At 43.2% G+C, this 19836-nt stretch overlaps 2 protein-coding genes across 2 annotated transcripts; one reads left to right on the top strand and one right to left on the bottom strand.

Moving 5' to 3' along the window:
* The first annotated feature begins 2616 nt into the window (after positions 1-2616).
* LOC140898387 (olfactory receptor 5AP2) lies at positions 2617-3564 on the top strand. The gene has a single exon (XM_073312156.2). The coding sequence runs from the start codon at positions 2617-2619 to the stop codon at positions 3562-3564; it is 948 nt and encodes a 315-aa protein (XP_073168257.2).
* Positions 3565-17682: 14118 nt separating this feature from the next.
* LOC140897484 (olfactory receptor 14A16) lies at positions 17683-18618 on the bottom strand. The gene has a single exon (XM_073310215.2). It carries the CDS (start codon positions 18616-18618, stop codon positions 17683-17685), a length of 936 nt encoding a protein of 311 aa, XP_073166316.2.
* Between the last annotated feature and the right edge of the window lie 1218 nt (positions 18619-19836).

Below are 19836 nucleotides of genomic sequence, written 5' to 3'. Positions count from 1 at the left end.
TCCTTAGAGGTTTTTAAGGTCAGGCTTGACAAAGCCCTGGCTGGGATGATTTAACTGGGAATTGGTCCTGCTTTGAGCAGGGGGTTGGACTAGATGACCTTCTGGGGTCCCTTCCAACCCTGATATTCTATGATTCTATGATTCTATGATCAGAAATTTCCTCCCCATTGACTTATAGACTGTGATCAAATCACCTGTTAGCTTTCTCCTTGTTAAGATAAATAGACTGAGATTCCCATCTAGTCCATCACATTAGGGCCAAAGAAGCATTGCACATTATTATTTATGTGGAACTATATACATTTTATTATGCTCATACTGTATATGCACTAACTTGCATTCCTTGTAACCCAATTACTTAGGTAGGGTAGCTGATAGTTTGAGAGAGAGAGAGCAGATTTTTGTTCTCTGTATCTGCGTACTCTCATCTGCAAAACCCTGATCACTAGTTATTATCTCAGCTGCTCATGACTCAACATCACAGCTTATGTTAGCAGGGACACTTCTGCAGCCAGATCAGAGGGTGTTTTGTTTGAGGCTGGGAGCAAAGTACTCTGAACGAAGAAATGGGACTATGGCTCCTGTGTCCTCTGAAGCTAAACTGAGCCCAGGTCTGGTCTCCTGCAGGGCAAAGTGCTAGATTCATATTTCCATGCAGGCATTTTTCTAAAAGCTCATATCTTGTAGTTAAGCTCATATGTTGTTTTCTGACCCATTGGACTGGAGCTAAAGCATCTAGTTCTATAGACCAAAATCCCATTCATACCAAAATCTGTGGCTGAAAATTTTTCTTCAACTATTTTTCAATGGGATATTGGAGTTTTGAGTAATTTTTTTTTTAATTTTCAAAAATGTGTCTGTGTTCAATGGAAAATTTCATTTTTTCATCAAAATATTTTAAATGGGGAATGCAGTGCCTCTTAGAAGTTGTAGCTTTCTTTTTGTATCTGTATTCTCCCCTGTGGCTGGCATCCTCAATTAGACTACACCTCCCATAATGCATCATGGTCTCTCATTCTAATAAGGGGAAACTGTGCAATATGGATGGTTTCAGAGTAACAGCCGTGTTAGTCTGTATTCGCAAAAAGAAAAGGAGGACTTGTGGCACCTTAGAGACTAACCAATTTATTAGAGCATAAGCTTTCGTGAGCTACAGCTCACTTCTTCAGATGCATATCGTGGAAACTGCAGCAGGCTTTATATATACACAGAGAATATGAAACAATACCTATTCCCACCCCACTGTCCTGCTGGTAATAGCTTATCTAAAGTGATTTCCAGCACAAATCCAGGTTTTTTCACCCTCCACCCCCCCACACAAATTCACTCTCCTGCTGGTGATAGCCCATCCAAAGTGATAACTCTTTACACAATGTGCATGACAATTAAGCTGGGCTATTTCCTGCATAAATCCAGGTTCTCACATCCCCCCCACCCCCATACACACACAAACTCACTCTCCTGCTGGTAATAGCTCATCCAAACTGACCACTCTTCAAGTTAAAATCCAAGTTAAACCAGAACATCTGGGGGGGGGGGGGGGGGTTAGGAAAAAACAAGAGGAAACAGGCTACCTTGCATAATGACTTAGCCACTCCAAGTCTCTATTCCTGCTGCATTATGGGAGATGTAGTTCAGATGGGGGATCCCAGCCCATTGAGGAGAATGGGGACATGAGGAGCAAACTATTTATCCCACGAGGCACTGCAACTGCCTTTTGTGGCCAAAATCTCTCAGCAAAGTGTTTTGCTGAAAACTAACAAATTTCCATAGAAAAAATGTTTTTGACCAGTTCTCCTACGGCCCTGTTATGCCAATACAGCTGTGGAAAGGCAGGGGGCTTTAAGTGGGTGTGGAATGAGAATCTCACCCATATGTATTATTGCATGTTGCTGAAAAAATTATAGGTAGGTTACTCTGGGGTTTGCAGATGCTTGGTTTTTTACCCTTTATAAAGTTAACCGAAAAGTACCCTTCTGTGACGTTCTGGGGTCATGTTTATGGACATATTTGTAACAACTGCCATATTGCATCAGGCCAGGTGAAAAAATATGATATATTAAGTGACATATTTTCAAAGGTATTTATGTGCCTAAAGATGCAGATAGGTGTCTAGTTGGATTTACTAATGTACTTAAACAGGTCACTGGTCAGATTTTTAAAGGTATTTAGGTGCCTAGTGGGACTTTCAAAAGCATCTAGGCACCTAACATCCATTCAAATCAATGAACTTTAGTTCTTGAGGTTCTTTTGTAAAATCCCGCTAGAAGAATAAGTGAATCTTTAGGCCCTTAAATGCTTTTGATAATCTGGCCCTAAGTAGATATTGAATACGGTTAAAAGGGGTGGAATAACAAGGAAATAGTTAAGAAGTACTCGTGGCACCTTAGAGACTAACCAATTTATTTGAGCATAAGCTTTTGTGAGCTACAGCTTACTTCATCGGATGCAGTCACCACTGAGGTGCCACAAGTACTCCTTTTCTTTTTGCAAATACAGACTAACACGGCTGCTACTCTGAAACCTGTCAAAGGAAATAGTTGTAGATTTTTGGAAAGGAGATCTTTCCGGTTTTGTTAATCTTCCTTCCTTCCTTTCTTTCCTTCCAGAGAATACATGGCACACATGCAATGGAAAAACGAAACATCCATCACCAAGTTCATCCTTCTGGGATTCGGGAATCTGAATGAATTTCAGATTCTGCTTTTTGTTCTGTTTTTGGTGATGTACGTCCTAACTGTGGCTGGGAACCTCCTCATGATTGCGCTAGTTGCGTACGACCAGCACCTTCACACCCCCATGTACTTCTTCCTGGGGAATTTGTCTTTCCTGGAGACCTGCTACACCTCAGTCATTTCCCCCAGGTTGCTGGCTGGGTTCCTGGTAGAGGATAGGACAATCTTCTTCAGGGACTGTATCACACAGTTATTTTTCTTTGGTGCTTCGGCTTCCATAGAGTGCTTCCTTCTTGCAGTCATGGCTTATGACCGTTACTTAGCCATATGCAACCCACTCAGCTATAAGGTTATGATGAACTTCAGGGTCTGCCTTCTGTTGGTATCTGCCTCCTGGATAACTGGTTTCTCAGTCTCAGCTTTAGTAGTGGGGATGGTGCCCCAGCTAAACTTCTGCGGCCCCAATGAAATTAATAATTTTTTCTGTGACATGGTGGAGCTGCTCAAATTATCCTGTGCAAAAAGCCCCCTGACGGAAATGATCATTCTGGTCTGCTGCTCCCTGATAGCCCTGATCCCTTTCCTCTTCATAATTGTGTCTTACGTTCTTATCCTCTCGGCCATCCAGCGAATTGCCTCCTTCGCCGGGAGGCAAAAGGCCTTTTCCACCTGCGCCTCTCACCTGCTGGTGGTGAGTCTGTATTACGGGACCATCATTATCATGCACATGGCACCATCAGCGGACCTGTCCCCAGGCTTCCATAAAACTCTGTCGCTTATGTACACGGTCGCCACCCCAATGTTCAACCCCATCATCTACAGTCTGAAGAACCAAGAGGTGAAGGGGGCCTTCAGGAAAGTCATGATGCAGAATTTAGGCATGATTTAGGTTGTGATTTTCAGAATGGTGTCAGGATATTTAGTACAAAACTCCCATTGGCAGATCAGTGCCTAATTTCTTTAGACCACCTTGAATAACCTAGCCCAGATCTCAACAGAATTATGACGATTGCCTACAATCTTAACTGGATTTATTATCGATCTCTTTGACTGGGTCTTTCTTCTTCCCCAGTGTCACTCAGGATTTCACAACACTGGGCCTGAAAAAATTCTTGTGAAGTTAGAGGCAGGAAGTTTGAGAAGGGACATATATCATGGCCCTTATTGTACAGCTGGGTTTGAAGTGTCTTTTCATGGTTGCAAAATGAAATGTGGACACTAAACTTTGGTGCCTTAGATGTTTCTAAGATCTTTGATTTCCCTCTTGGACTTTCCTCCATGCACTCAACAACAGCTCCTCCCACCAGCTTTATCTGCACAGAAACTCACCCAAAAAGGCAGAACATGCAGAAAAAGCGTCGTGCACGACCAAGTATTCAAGGTTGGAGGGAGGGTAAAGCAGCTTTGAAGACGTGTTTAAACTGAGTCCCTCTTCTCAGTCTGAAACAGCACGGCACTGCATAGCTGAGGCTCTAATATTGGAACTAATCCTTGACAAAATATGAAGTCTTTCTGAGATTTTCAAAGGAGCCTATGGGAGTTAGGCACCCACATCCAACTGTAATTTGGGTGCTTAGTTCCCTTCACTTCCTTTGGGAATCCCAGCCTTCCTGGTTGCCAGATGCCAACACCTGAGCTCAAGAAAACCTCTTCTACCAAGTGTAAAAAAGAGCAAACTTCAGAACATCTGAAACCAGGCAGGGGAGGACAATGGTTTGTGCAGAGGGATACGCATGCACATTTGTGTGTGTACACACATCAATTAATGTAAACATTTTGGCATAGTCTATATAACCATTGCATTTATGGAATGTTTGGTTACATGCACTTGTTGATGTTTTTGTCATCTCTTGGGCTTGCTGATGTACCATCTCTTTATTGGGGTTTTCTGAGGGAGCTGAAGGTTTGCTCCCCACAATGGTGGGGGGGGTGCTGAAGAGGGTGCCTGCAAGGCTGAACTACTGTTGAAATTATTGTTAGTGCAGCTGGGATGTTATTGTGTTATTAAGGATATGTAAGGATGCCTAGAGCTGTGGATATGTATCTTTATATTATTTTATACTGGAATGCATAATGCTGTGTCATTCTTGCTGTAGTGGAAAGGCTTTTTTGTAAGGGGAAGGTTTTGCAAGCTGACTCTTGAAAATGAGACCAAACGTTGATGCCATTCACTGGGATTTAGCCTCTTCACTTTGAAGGGATCAGGGTTTGGCCAGCAGTAAACACACACACGGATCCAAATATGGCTAAAGGCAGTGTGGAGAAAGAGAGCGCAAGGCATGTAAGGATTCCATTGTCATTTTAGCTGGACCAGTGCAAACGCAGAGTAGCTCCATGGACATCAGCAGATTAACTCTGAAGAGTTTCTGGCCAAAAACTCTGGGCTGAATGCAGCAGTGACAGAAACATTGATGTGAGTTACTTGTGTTGGGTCATTTTGGTATAACATTGGTGTAAGTGGCAAAGTGCCAGCACATGCATTGACCTGGCATTCCATCCACCATCTTGTGTAAATCTAGACCTGGCCAAGCAGAACACTGTTATTAGAAAGACAAACAGACAGATGGGACCACTGCTTATCTAACACACAAGGTCACATTGCCATAAGGACAGATTTCTCTTTGATTGTGAATTATTATGACAGTCAATGGATAGATGAGTGTGTATGGGGATAGATAGATAGATACATAATCCATGAAAATTATTGTGCCAATTTTTCTGTTCATGATTGCCTATATCCATATCGTGCTGATATGGCAGAGTTGAAGCTATCTGTGGGAATGTGTCAATTTATTCAAAACGTTCAATGGAAACCAGGCTGGGAGTCAGGCTGCCTGGCCAGCATGTCTCCCCCTGGGGTCCTGCCACTCCATCCGCCAGCCAGCTAGCCATCAGGCGGGCTCCCCAGGAGCCTACCTGGCTGGCTGCCAGGTTCCCAGGCTCACGGTTCCTCAGAAGCTCACCTGTTAGGGAGCTTGGTAGATGCATCATCCAGGCTCCACAGAACACCAGGCAGCTGCCTCCCCCGACTGCCCAACTCTCCAGCTAGCTGGGATTTGGGTAGCCCAGGGAGGCAGCTGCCTGTGAAAAGCTAATCAGCAATTTTTCAAAGAAACGTTTTTTCATCTGAAAATGCTGATTCATTGAAACTGTACCTGATCCCGGGAACATGTCAGGTTCAATTAAACTTTGATTGAGAAGGTTTCTCAGGTGCAGGATGGAATTTCTGGTCAAAATTAGAGCGAGATGACCCCTGAGTAGCAAATAGGGGGATAGATAGAGTTAGAGTACTCAACTGGACTGTTCTGAATTAGGCAGAGCAGGGACTTGAACCTGCGTCTCCCCAAGTCTAGGTGAGTGTCCTACCCATTGGGTCAAAGTCACTGACTTTGGCCTAATGTATATTTAATTATTTATACCAAGTGGAACGGCTCCAACAGGACAAACTGAAAGAGAGAGCAAGTTTCTTTACAGGGTTCTGCTTGTTAGGACACTCACCTAGAATGTGGCAGAGCCAGGTTCAAAGCCCTGCTCTGAATTACGCATGAGTGGAAATTATTTGTACCCTTGTGGCCATACAAGAAATCCTTGGGTATTATGGATGGGTTACTCAAAGAGGTCTAAGGGAGTAAGGTGCCTAACACCCATTGTTCAATCAGAGGAGTGGAACATATAATTCCTTTCAGATGCTCTGAAAATCCCAGTGATAGCTAACATCCTGGATCAAAAGTACCCTGGATTGTTCCAGATTCTGCAGCAGGCACATACCCCTTGTTCCTGCTCTAATTGCACTGGATGCTGCAGAATCAGCTATAGGTCCCTCCACAGGGCCAAACCCATGGAAATCAGTGGATTTGTACCCAGAATACATTGGACACATTCTGTTGAGCTGTTTTCTATTTGCTCCCCTGCTAATGCCCCCTGGGAATAATCGCAGCTCTGTGGTTCTCAAGGGGGTTTCCTAGGAGACTCCCCACATGTTCTTATTGTAGTGGTTCCTATCCCTACATGAATCCCTGGGCTGATGTTGTGTCCCTTGCACACCAAATCATGGCAGTGTCTGGGAATAGATTTTGTCCCCATAAGATTTCTGAGACAGGACAGTCCCTGGCCTTAGCCCCCACTGGACATTTGAAAGCAGAGGAGGGCTCTGTTCCATGTGGATGCTACAGACATCTCAGAGTAGGACAGGAAACATTGGCAGATGAGATTAGAGATGAAGCAGCTGCTTTCATCTCTGTCACCTGTTCAAATTCAGGCCCAGTGAGTAGTGGCCCCATGTCCTCCCACTACTGACCTCTGTGTAATGGTTGGTTTTCTGCTTCAGCTGCTTGGAGATGTCATGACAGCACCCACAAACCATCCCGTCCATCCAAACTGGAACCACTTTACATGCTACAAGCAGCCTCAGCAGAGACCAAAGACCAGTCCTGATCTGAAGAGACCACCTCTACAAAGGGAAAGGGTAGTTCATTCTCCCAGTACTATTCACTTCATGGCTTCTCCATGGAGATTGTGATAGCCACCCAAGTCGACAATTGTTATCAATCAAAATAGTGGAGGGTTCTGTAGGGATGGGCCATGGGCCAGAACCAGAATCTCAGATCCTAAGCCCCACCCACCGTGCAGAATCCCTTCATTCATTTTATTAGTATGTGCCCCTGTAGCAGGGAGGGAGTATTAACCTATACACATATGTTAGGAAGAAAATCTTCTCTTGGTGAAAAATATCTTTTCTAAAACTTTGTCCAAAGTTTCTTTTATCTCATTGGTTCTCAGATTGTAAATGAGCAGATTTATTACTGGGGACACCGCATAATATAAAACAGTGGCCAGCATGCAGGGAAGACTTGGTATAAAATGTCACTTCCTCGGTAAACTCGAGAGCCATGAAGAAATGCTGCCAACAAGGGCGTTTCAGAGGGAGCAGCTGCAGATTCCATGCTTGGCGGAAGCGGGACTTGGAGAGTGGTGTGTTTGGTCCATATCTGGGTTTGTTGGTTGACTACTTGTTTGTTCTCCGTGTACAGGCTAAGTAGCTGGCTCATGGGCTCCTGAATAAGCAGGATGCTTTGCTGAAGGACACAAGACTCTAACCCTTGGAGCTTTGATCAGCTCAATAGGAACTGGAAAAGGTTCAGAGAAGACCAACCAAGATGATCCAGGGTGTGGAACAGCTTCCGTACGAGGAGAGACAAAAAGCTTAGAAAAGAGATGACTAAAGGGGGATAGGATAGATGTTTATAAGGTTATGAATGGTATGGAAAAAGGGGAACATTATATATAGAACAAATGGAAGAAAAGGGAGGTTGATATTAATGAATATAAATCTGAAGATAGGAATTGCAGAAAATTGATCAGGGAAGTGAAGGGACACAAGGAGAAATCTATGGCTAGTAGAGGTGAAGACATTAAGAAGGAGATTTTTATATTAGGTATAGGGCTCTGCCCCCTTGACCCTGTACCCCACGTGGAGTGTCAGTGTCGGGGGGGGCCCTCAAAGAGAGGCTGGGACAGTGGCATGGGACCCCTGCTCCCTTCCGGAAGATGCAGCAGGTGACTCACCCTCACCCGTTGGGATCAGCATGGTGCCCACATAGAGTCAGGGGGCAGTTGTGGTCCCCCCAGTCCTTACCTCCCCTCCCCCTGCACACAGAGCCCCATGCTGGGGAAGGGTTGATGGGGAGGGAGTTCAAACCTCATGGAGTTTCCTGGGGCAGTTCCTCTCTCCCAGAGCTATTGTCTCTGGCTCTTTGCAGACTCAGGCAGATGATGCTGAAGCTGCTGTACTGGGGGCAGGTCTCCCCACACCCAAACTGTTGTGCCAGGCTATGGATGATGCAGCATCTGGTGCTGGCCCCAGTCAGACCAAAGGCACTGGCCTTTGGCAATTCCTACATTCCTGTGGAAAACAGGCGATTTTGGCCTGAAAAAAAATGTGAAAGATGTAAGGGCTCGAACAAAATTGAATCATACATCAGGCCCTAAATAAATGATTCCTTATGAATTATCCATTCAGTCTCAGTTATTATCCCCTAGGTTAGAGGTGGGGAAACTGAAGCACAGAGAGTTGAGGACAATTAGTTGCTTAGCACTCCTGACATCTTCTCTCTAGCCACTGCCGCCTGGCTGTCTTCATTATCATTTAGTCTGGGATGTTCAAGGGAGTGAGGCACCCATGTTCCAATCCCTGCAGCTCCTTTGCAAATCCCAGGCTTTTGTTTTATTCTTCTGAAATTCAAGAGAACTGCCGGGCTTGGAAATTAGCAAGGCCCAGGATTAGAAAGAGGTTTATGTATCTAAAGATGGCGATAGGTGCCTATTGAGATTCACAATATCTCCTAAGCAGGTTAAGCACCTAACTTCCATTAACATTTGATGGGACTTAGCCACCTGGCTCACTTAGGAGCATTCATAAATCCCACTAGGCATCTCCCGCCATCTTTACATGCCTAAACCCCTTGGTAATCCTGGTCCACAGATAACACAGAAGCTGGGCTAGATTCAGTAAACCGTGGGGGAGAGTCTAGGGCCTGTGCTATTCAGAGAGTCAGCCTAGAGGATCAGAATGACCTTTTTTGGCTCTACAATCTATGAATCTATGTACTATAGCTTGTGGGCTTCCGCTTCTGAGCTGTTCAGGGCTCCAGGGAGTGAGTCCCACAAGCCCTTAGGAAATAGAAATGGACAAACCACGTTCCCACAGCAGCAGTCCTTTTAGTGCCAGCGATGCTCAACGTCAGCTCCACACAGATCCTCTGCAGAGAGGAACACATTTGAATCTAGTTCTGTCAATTCAGTCTCAGAATGAAGGGTGAAAGACCTCTTAAATAGCTGTGCATTTGTCTTCTAGATACTCCTAGATAGATAGATAGATTCTGACCAAAGAATCCTGAGGCTGGCCGACTGAGTGCATCATGTGTGGTAAAAAATCCTCAGACACTGGTACAGTGAATTTACTAATTCAGTTCCATATGTTTAAGGGTTACCATCCAAAGGAACTTTAAGAACACAAAGAAGAAGTACAATCAGAACTCTTTTACATTTTTACTATCAATTTACTCACCTACAGTTCGTCAGAAAATAACAAAAAATAAAAATTGAAAAAATTCTTCTACAGGGAAATAAACCTTTTCACCTACCCATTTCTTTTTTCAGTGTCAGGCAACTAAAAACTTTTAGCTCACAAGTGCCCATTTTGAGAAGAAAACCAAATAAGGTTGTTGTCTGAGGTTTCAGTTTTCCAACAAAACGCCACAAATTTTCGAGGATAGCAGACACATTCTGAGGGAAAAAAGTTGTTTTGCTAAAAAAACGAATTTTCCATTGAAAATGAAAATTTTCAACCACCCTTAAACTTTAAATGGGGCGGGGGGGGGAATTAATATTGTCTAATAACAATATACTGTAACTAGAAACCCATTCACGCTCTGGCATCTCGGTTTATTTCTATTTCAAAGGAAAAGACAACTGAGTAACCAGGAAAGCTGATACTAGCATCTTGAAACACAGGGTCAGAGTTGAAGCGAGCAGCCAAAGCCTGTCTACCTGGACACTTCTAATGGCCATAAAGGAAGTCAATAGGACCAGACTCCAGATCTCCTGGTCTAGCACCATATCCAGTGTATTTTACTGCTGTTGAGCACACATGCTGTAAATGGGTCCACAGAACCACAAAATAAGACACAGTCCATCCCCCAAAGCACTCACAGTCAAGTAGACAAGGCAGGGAGAAGGAGGGAGGGGAAAGAGAGGCACAGAGAGGGGAAGAGGCTGGCCTACGGTCACACAGCAGGTCAGTGTCAAAGCCAAGAATAGAACACAAATCTCCTGACTTCCACTGACCCGCACAGCACAGACATAAAGTCACACAGGAAAATAATACAACATAGAAGTGACTGAGTGACACATCACATAGATGTTCACAGATTCTAAGGCCAGAAGGGACCATTGTGATCTGACCTCCTGTATAACACAGGCAAGAGAACTTCCCCCAAATAATTCTTAGAGCAGATCTTTTAGAAAAAGTCCAATCTTGATTTCAAAATTGTCAGTGATGGAGAATCCACCACGACCCTTGGTAAATTGTTCCAATTGTTAATTACTCTTAGTGTTAAAAATGACTTCCTTATTTCCAGTTTGAATTTGTCTAGCTTCAATTTCCAGCTGTCAGATCAGGTGATTCCTTTCTCTGCTAGATTGGAGAGCCCATTATTAAACATTTGTTTCACATATAGATACCTATACACTGTAATCAGCCTTAACCCTCTCTTTGTTAATCTGCCTAATTAATAGCAAATGATTTCATTAAAGTGGAATGGCTTCAACAGGAGAGATGGAGAAGACCCTACCTCAAGATTTCCCCTAGGCCAGTGGTTAGGGTATTCACATGAGAAGTGAGGAGATCTTGTTGAAATCCTTTCTCATCAGGCAGAGGGGGACTTAAACTGGGGACTCCCCGCTCCTGGGTGAGTGCTCCAAGTATTGAACAAACAGTCATAAGGAAGGCCTCCTTCACCTTCACCTTCCCCTCACACTCTTGTGTGGACAGAGGCAGATGCCTTCCAAATTCTTACCCCCCCTCCCTCCCCCCAAAAAAATCTGAAATGTTTTGAATGGGGGATGTCAAAAACATGTCAATATTTTTAATGGAAATGAAATAAATTGACATGTCAACATGAAATTGATGTTTTGTTTCTCCTGATCAAAAATTTGGGAAAAAAAATCATTAACATGGACATTTTTCCATGTAAGCTTCTCATCAGAAAATGGGATTAAAGAAAATGGACATTTATGTCCATTTTGATTAAATCACATTTTCTGATGAGAATTTTTTAAATAGAACTATATCCCCAAAATAAAGTCAATGCAACACACTGTTTTCAGTCAAACAGCAGAAGAGCTTTATTTACTGAAAGCAGAAACAGCAGAAAGAGCTAAGGGGCCAGATTAATAAAGGCATTTAGGTGCCTAGTGGGATTTCCAAAAACATCTAGGCCCCCCATTGATCAATGAGTTTTAGACACCTAGGTGCTGTTGAAAATCCCAGTAAGTACCTTAATATCTTTGAAAAATCTGTCCCTAGGTGATGAAGTGCTTGGAACAGCTTCCAGGTAGATGAGGTACCCAAGAATTTTTGCATGAGCTGTTTGGGAGGAGTGAGCATGGTGGGTCAAAGGTAGAGCTGGACAACATTTTTCCAAGCCATGGGCAGATTAATTTTCACTCAGCTAGAAGAGTAGAAGCATCTGCCATGAACAGACTGAGGATACTATTTTCTGGTGGCGTTTCCTTGACCAGCTCTATCAATCTCAGTTTCAATACACACCACCCATGCAATGCATTTTAGGTCATAAGCATGCAGGGGGCTAGGAACGTGCATGTCTGAGATGATGTGGGCATAAATTGGCCCCCCATTACACGAGTGTGTCACTCCCCTCATAGGCCTCACTCTTGCTCTGCAGCAGCTTGGTAGGCCAACAGCTATACCTCGTTAATGCAGAAATAGGGCCTAAATTGAGCTCATATGATGATCACCATCTTGGGTGACACCTTGTGGTTGAACTAGGGACCTCCAGAGCTAAGGGCTTGAGTTCCTGCAGCTTGAGCTAAATAGCCAGGCTCCCTGGTAGGGGTATGACAGACTTACAGGCTCTTGGAATTGGGCACAGAGGGGATTTGAAACACACACAGACCAGTGGGTGGCATTTGTACGTGTGACACTGTACAGCCACTTTACCTGACACCTCTCTCAGCCATGAGGACAGGGCCTCACAGACATTTGAACTAATCCAGTGCTCCTGCCTGTGTTGCAGTTTATTCTCTGTTCCCTTTTTTCCCTTCCCCTCCTCCACAGGTACACACAGTCACTCAAGTCTCTCACACTCCCCAATGTATACATAACCCAGCCTAACACAATGTGCCTCCTTGTCCCCTTCTAGTGGTCAGACCTTGTATAGCAGCTTATGAGTTTGCTATTGCGGTGCACTTTGTCCTTTAGCACGATCTACACGAGATGTTAACATATAGTTATGCATGGTATTGGACAGCCCACAAACACACACACTGCTGCACAGAACCACAAACACACTGCAGTGACCAGTCCACATACAAACACACAACAGTGTTCAACCCACATACACATGCAAAACCACAGTAGTGTAGAGTCTAGATTTACACCAGTATAATCAGAATACAGCTCTAAAGGCTTATCTGCAAAGTGAGAGGCAACCAATAACTTACAGAACTGTGATCATCAAGGAAATGGCATTCGTAGATTCCAAGGCCAGAAGGAACCACTGTGATCATCTAGTCTGACCTCCTGCAAAACACCAGCCATAGAACTCCCTCAAAATAATTCTTTTTGAACTAAAGCATATTTTAAAAAATAATAATAATCCAACATGGATTTAAAAATTGCCAGTGATGCAAAATCCATCACAATCCTTTGTAAACTGTTCCAATGATTGATTAACCTCACTGTTAAAAATTTATGCCTCTCTCTCTCCTCACTTCACTAGCAATTTATGGAATTATTTCTCTGACATTTCAACTAGAAAGAAGGACACCCCTCCTTTTTAATCTCTCTCTCTTGAACCACTGGCAATGTATATACATCAGCACTCAGCCATTGAAGGTGTGACTATAAACAGGTAAGAATACAAAATCACTTTATACGCTGATATTTTTGTACCACTGAAGAATCCATCTCATCAATCCGATCATTATTGAATGTAGTTGAAATTTTTTGGAAAGATCTGTAGTTTTTACATTAACTGGAATAAATCACAGGCAATGGATATATCCAAAGACCAGATTCTTCTGTGTCAGCATTTTCCATTTCAAATATGTAAGGAAATAACTTATTTAGTTGTTAAAATATGTCCTAATCTTCCCAGAATTGTTTCTATAAATGTGGACTATATATTAAAGAAATTTCCAAGTTTATAGAGAGGTGGTGTCTCCTCTCTCTAGCCTTACTGGGGAGAATAGAAATATCCAAAATGAATATCTTGCCTACAGTGACTTATATTATTAACCTAAAAAGAAAAGGAGTACTTATATTATTAACCTAAAAAGAAAAGGAGTACTTGTGGCACCTTAGAGACTAACCAATTTATTTGAGCATGAGCTTTCGTGAGCTACAGCTCACTTCATCGGATGCCCGATGAAGTGAGCTGTAGCTCACGAAAGCTCATGCTCAAATAAATTGGTTAGTCTCTAAGGTGCCACAAGTACTCCTTTTCTTTTTGCGAAGACAGACTAACATGGCTGTTACTCTGAAACCTGTCATTATTAACCTATTATCTTTCAAGGTCTCTCTCTCGCTCTTTGCTCGAATAAATAGGCTTACCATGAAATTTAGATGGGATAAAAACCGTCTCACTTGTCACACAAGATCCTTAAATAATCCTGGGCAACTGGAGGTATGGGGTTGCCAGATTTGTATCCATATTACCTAGCATTTCAAACGCGTGCTATTGTAAGTTGGTTCCCCTCCAGTAGCTCTGTATACACTCCGGCCTGCTTTGAGATAAAAAAAGGCTTAGCCATGCCATTTGGTTCCCTCACTTCTTTTATATACCTTAGGCTATTCCCACATCCTTAGGGAAAAATCCAATCTTTGCATCTACATGGGGCATCCTGCAATGCGTTAAGGGTATGTCTACACTATGGAATAAGGTCGAATTTATAGAAGTCGTTTTTTTAGAAATCGGTTTTATATATTCGAGTGTGTGTGTCCCCACAGAAAATGTTCTAAGTGCATTAAGTTCATTAACTCGGCGGAGCGCTTCCACAGTACCGAGGCTAGAGTCGACTTCTGGAGTGTTGCACTGTGGGTAGCTATCCCACAGTTCCTGCAGTCTCCGCTGCCCATTAGAATTCTGGGTTGAGATCCCAATGCCTGATGGGGCTAAAACATTGTCGCGGGTGGTTCTGGGTACATATCGTCAGGCCCCCGTTCCCTCCCTCCCTCCGTGAAAGCAAGGGCAGACAATCATTTCGCGCCTTTTTTCCTGAGTTACTTGTGCAGACGCCATACCATGGCAAGCATGGAGCCCGCTCAGGTAACTATCACCGTATGTCTCCTGGGTGCTGGCAGACGCGGTACTGAATTGCTACAAAGTAGCAGCAGCAGCAACCCATTGCCTTGTGGCAGCAGACGGTGCAATAGGACTGGTAGCCGCCATCGTCATGTCCGAGGTGCTCCTGGTCGCCTCTGTGAGGTCGATCAAGAGCGCCTGGGCAGACATGGGCGCAGGGACTAAATTTGGAGTGACTTGATCAGGTCATTCTCTTTAGTCCTGCAGTCAGTCCTATTGAACCGTCTTATGGTGAGCAGGCAGGTGATACGGATTGCTAGCAGTCCTATTGCATCATCTTCTGCCAGCCAGGCAAGAGATGAGGATGGCTAGCAGTCCTATTGTACCATCTTCTGCCGAGCAGCCATGAGATGTGGATGGCATGCAGTCCTTCTGCACCGTCTGCTGCCAGCCGAAGATGTAAAAGATAGATGGAGTGTATCAAAACAAGAAATAGACCAGATTTGTTTTGTACTCATTTGCAACCCTCCCCCCGCCCCCCGTCTAGGGGACTCATTCCTCTAGGTCACACTGCAGTCACTCACAGAGAAGGTGCAGCGAGATAAATCTAGCCATGTATCAATCAGAGGCCAGACTAACCTCCTTGTTCCAATAAGAACAATAACTTAGGTGCATCATTTCTTATTGGAACCCTCCGTGAAGTCCTGCCTGAAATACTCCTTGATGTAAAGCCACCCCGTTTGTTGATTTTAACTCCCTGTAAACCAACCCTGTAAGCCGTGTCGTCAGTCGCCCCTCCCTGCGTCAGAGCAACGGCAATCGTGCATCTGAGTAGAGAGTGCTATCCAGAGCAGTCACAATGGAGCACTCTGAGATAGCTCCCGGAGGCCAATACCGTCGAATTGTGTCCACAGTACCCCAAATTTGACCCAGCAAGGCCGATTTAAGCGCTAATCCACTTGTCAGGGGTGGAGTAAGGAAATCGATTTTAAGAGCCCTTTAAGTCGAAATAAAGGGTTTCATCGTGTGGACGGGTGCAGGTTTACATCGATTTAATGCTGCTAAATTCGACCTAAAGTCCTAGTGTAGACCAGGGCTAAGATGATTACAGCATCTGATCTTACTAATTCTCTTCTCGTACCACTATGGGATACCCGGTGCCTCAGGATCAAGGTCAATTCCACGCTTAAGACAATTTGGATAGAAAAAGGATGAACAAAAATTGAAGATATAATACAAGATAATAGACTGGCATCCTTCGATTACGAGTGTAACAAATATCAGCGATTACTGTCTCACAGTTCTTTCCTTCAGTTACTATGATGAAGGATTCATGCAAGGATTGGGGATGATCGGTCTGTTTCAACTCTTTCACCTCTAGAAGAACATGTTAAGAAATATGGGGAAAAAAGTCAATTTGTAGGAATTGTAGGTGGCTTAATGTTTTGCATTACCCTCTCAATCGCAGCCTCAAAGAAAAATGGGGAAAAGAACTTAGCCTTTTTATCACAACAGAAGCCTGGGAGGGTATCTGGCTTAATGTGAAAAATAATTCAAGTTCTTTATCCTTGTGATTCTTCCAGAACAAGATAATAAACAGGTACCTCTGGGCTCCAGAACATTTGTTTAAGGGAAGATTGGCAACACATAGTGACTGTTGGAGATGCAAACAGCCACATGCCAACCTTTCACACATCATCCAAAAATTTCACACACCTGCCTAAAAATGTATATTCAGCGTTCTCTCAAAAACTTAAAGTGGTGCTATCTTTCCTTCTCCAAGCTTGTGTATTTTAGGGGTGCTGGATGAATTGGTATTACCAGTTGACATTAAGAAACGGATTGCAGTAACTATTTTAGTGTCCAAAAGAGTTATTTTGAGAAAATGGAAATCTGCACTTCCTCCATCATACACAGACTACCTTAATGATCTCTCTACAACTGCATTAATGGAAAAAAATGACTCATTTATTCATCTATTTAGTCACTTTAATAATTGATGCCCTGCATGATCTTTATGGGTTCAGGGTTGTATTTGTTTTTTCTTTTGTTTTTTCCAGGTTTTCCAAATAATGAACATTGAATTTTGTTATATATATTGTATTTCCATCTTGTGCATGTATTAATGTTTTGTTTTGTTATGTGTTTATATTTTATACAAAAACAATACAAATAAAGTTAAAAATTGTATGCCTTATTTCCAGTCTGAATTTGCCTTCAACTTCCAGCCATTGGATCCTGGTACTACCCACTCTGCTAGACTGAAGAGCGCATTTTCAAATATTTGTTCTCTGTGTATGTACTTGTAGACTGTGATCAAATCACCTCTTAACCATCTCTTTGTTAAGCTAAATAGAATGAGCTCCTTGATATTCAAATGTAGATGTAAGATCCACAGATTGTGTCAGTTGGCATCACGGCATTGGACTCAATGAGTCCAGTCCCCACCTGGTGTAAATGGATGTAGCTCCACTAAAGTCAAGAGGCCAGACCCCAGGTGGTGTAAATTGGTTAAGCTCTATCAAAGTCAATGGCACTACACCGGTTTGCGGAGGTCAGAGTTGAGGTCAGAGTCTGCTCTCCCATATACCAGATTTACACCAGTCTGACTCCTTTGACACCACTCCTGATTTATGCGCACAAGGGAAAGAAGTTCCTTGTTTTTAAGTGACCCTGAAATGGGTATAAGTGGCAAAGCAGTTTAACAGGCATTGCTCTGGCACAGAATGAAAGCCCAATTCTTCCCTCTCACAAAATGCACACCAGTTTAACTCCATTATTAGGCCAGAACTTCTGATGGTGTAAATCAGCCCAAGTGCATTGACATCTGTGGAGTTAATTTGGATTTGCATTGATGCAGCCAAGAGTAGAAACTGGATCTTCTGTGTATGCATTGTGTTGTTATGGAAATAACTGACATGGACCAGGAGAAACAAAGCAAAAGATTATTAACAGACACATACTTAAATCTTGGTGAATAACATCCACCCAGTCAGTCTCCTCAATGAAGCTTTGATCTCCTTGTTCCTCATGCTATAGATAACTGGATTCATCACTGACGGTAACATGGAGTAGAGAAGAGCCACCACGAGATCCAGACCCGATGCAGAACTAGAGGTGGGTTTCAGGTAGGCAAAGATGCAAGTGAAAACAAATATAGAGATCACAATGAGGTGAGGAAGACAGGTAGAGAAGGCTTTATGGCATCCTTGCTCAGGGGCGATTCTCAGCGCCGTTTTGAAGATCTGAACATAAGAAAAAGTTATTAAAACAAAGCAGCTTAAGCCTAAGGATGCACTAAAGGTGAGAATCTGAACTTCACTGAGGTACAAGTCAGAGCAGGCGAGCTTGAGTAGCTGGGGGATTTCACAGAAGAACTGATCCACCATGTTGCCTCCACAGAAGGTTATCGAAAACGTGTTCCCGGTGTGCAGTGCAGAACTGAGACAACCGCTGGTCCAGGCACTGGCTGCCATTTGGACACAAGCTCTCCTGTTCATCACTCTCTCATAGTGCAGTGGTCGGCAGATGGCGACGTATCGGTCGTATGCCATGATGGTGAGAAGGAAAACGTTTGTTCCTATCAAGAAGACAAGGAAAAAAACCTGGATGACACATCCGGCATAGGAAATTGACCTAGTGTGGGTTAGGGAATTAGCCATTGATTTGGGGATATTGACAGAGATGGAGCCAAGATCCACAACAGACAGATTCATCAAGAAGAAGTACATGGGAGTGTGAAGCTGGTGGTCAAGTGCTATGGCTGTGATGATAAGAAGATTCTCCATCAGTGCTGCCAGGTAAATTACTAAGAGCAGTATGAAGTATAAAATCTGCACCTCTGGAACATCAGAGAATCCCAGGAGAAGGAATGCGGTCACAGTGGTTCGGTTGGACATTTTCTTTCTCAGTACTTTATGAGCTGCCTGTATAGGGAAGGACAAGGACAATGGTCAGGATTAGACTATTAAAATATTTGTCCTTTTGTGTAAACCACCATAATTTCCTTGATTTAAGATCAGATCCTTATCTTGTGAAGATTGATGTAATCTGGGAATGGGGGTGAGGGAATCTGCCTCATTGACTCCAGTGGAGTTACTCTTGATTTACGTTAGGCTGAGTGAGAGAGAGGAGAATAAATCCCATTGACTACAATGGGGTTACTCCTGATTTACACTGGCTGAGTGAGAAGATAATCAGGCCTATTGACTGAATGGGATTACTCTTGATTTACACCAAGGTGAAAGGTTTCAGAGTAACAGCCGTGTTAGTCTGTATTCGCAAAAAGAAAAGGAGGACTTGTGGCACCCTAGAGACTAACCAAGTTATTTGAGCATAAGCTTTCGTGAGCTACAGCTCACTTCATTGGATGCATACTGTGGAAAGTGTAGAAGATCTTTTTATATACACACAAAGCATGAAAAAATACCTCCTCCCACCCCACTCTCCTGCTGCAAATAGCTTATCTAAAGTGATCACTCTCCTTACAATGTGTATGATAATCAAGGTGGGCCATTTCCAGCACAAATCCAGGGTTTAACAAGAACGTCTGGGGGGTGGGGGGGTAGGAAAAAACAAGGGGAAATAGGTTACCTTGCATAATGACTTAGCCACTCCCAGTCTCTATTCAAGCCTAAGTTAATTGTATCAAATTTGCAAATGAATTCCAATTCAACAGTTTCTCGCTGGAGTCTGGATTTGAAGTTTTTTTGTTGTAATATCACAACTTTCATGTCTGTAATCGCGTGAGCAGAGAGATTGAAGTGTTCTCCAACTGGTTTATGAATGTTATAATTCTTGACATCTGATTTGTGTCCATTTATTCTTTTACATAGAGACCAAGGTGAAAGAAATTATAACCAGGACCAATTTCTTTGTAGGTCCTTGTATAACTTTTTCATTCAAAGATGTATAAAGTTAGGTAAATCTTATCCTCATTTTACAGAAGGGAAACTGCAGACCAGAGAGATAGACTCTTCTGTCTGGCACACCAGTGCAAATCTGGAGTAATTTCATTGAAAGCAGTGGAATTACTCTGCATTCATACTGCTGTAAATGGGAGTAGCATCTACCTCAGATGTGAAAGGGCTCACTCATGGTCACATGATGACCCAGCT

This window comes from Lepidochelys kempii, chromosome 14, assembly GCF_965140285.1.
Source record: "Lepidochelys kempii isolate rLepKem1 chromosome 14, rLepKem1.hap1, whole genome shotgun sequence".
NCBI lineage: Eukaryota > Metazoa > Chordata > Testudines > Cheloniidae > Lepidochelys > Lepidochelys kempii.
Note: the sequence above shows the minus strand (reverse complement) of the source record. Positions and strands in the feature narration are given on the sequence as shown.

Coding starts and splice junctions, on each gene's coding strand:
- LOC140897484 (XM_073310215.2), bottom strand. CDS start 18,618: ATGTCCAACCGAACCACTGTGACCGCATTCCTTCTCCTGGGATTCTCT.
- LOC140898387 (XM_073312156.2), top strand. CDS start 2,617: ATGGCACACATGCAATGGAAAAACGAAACATCCATCACCAAGTTCATC.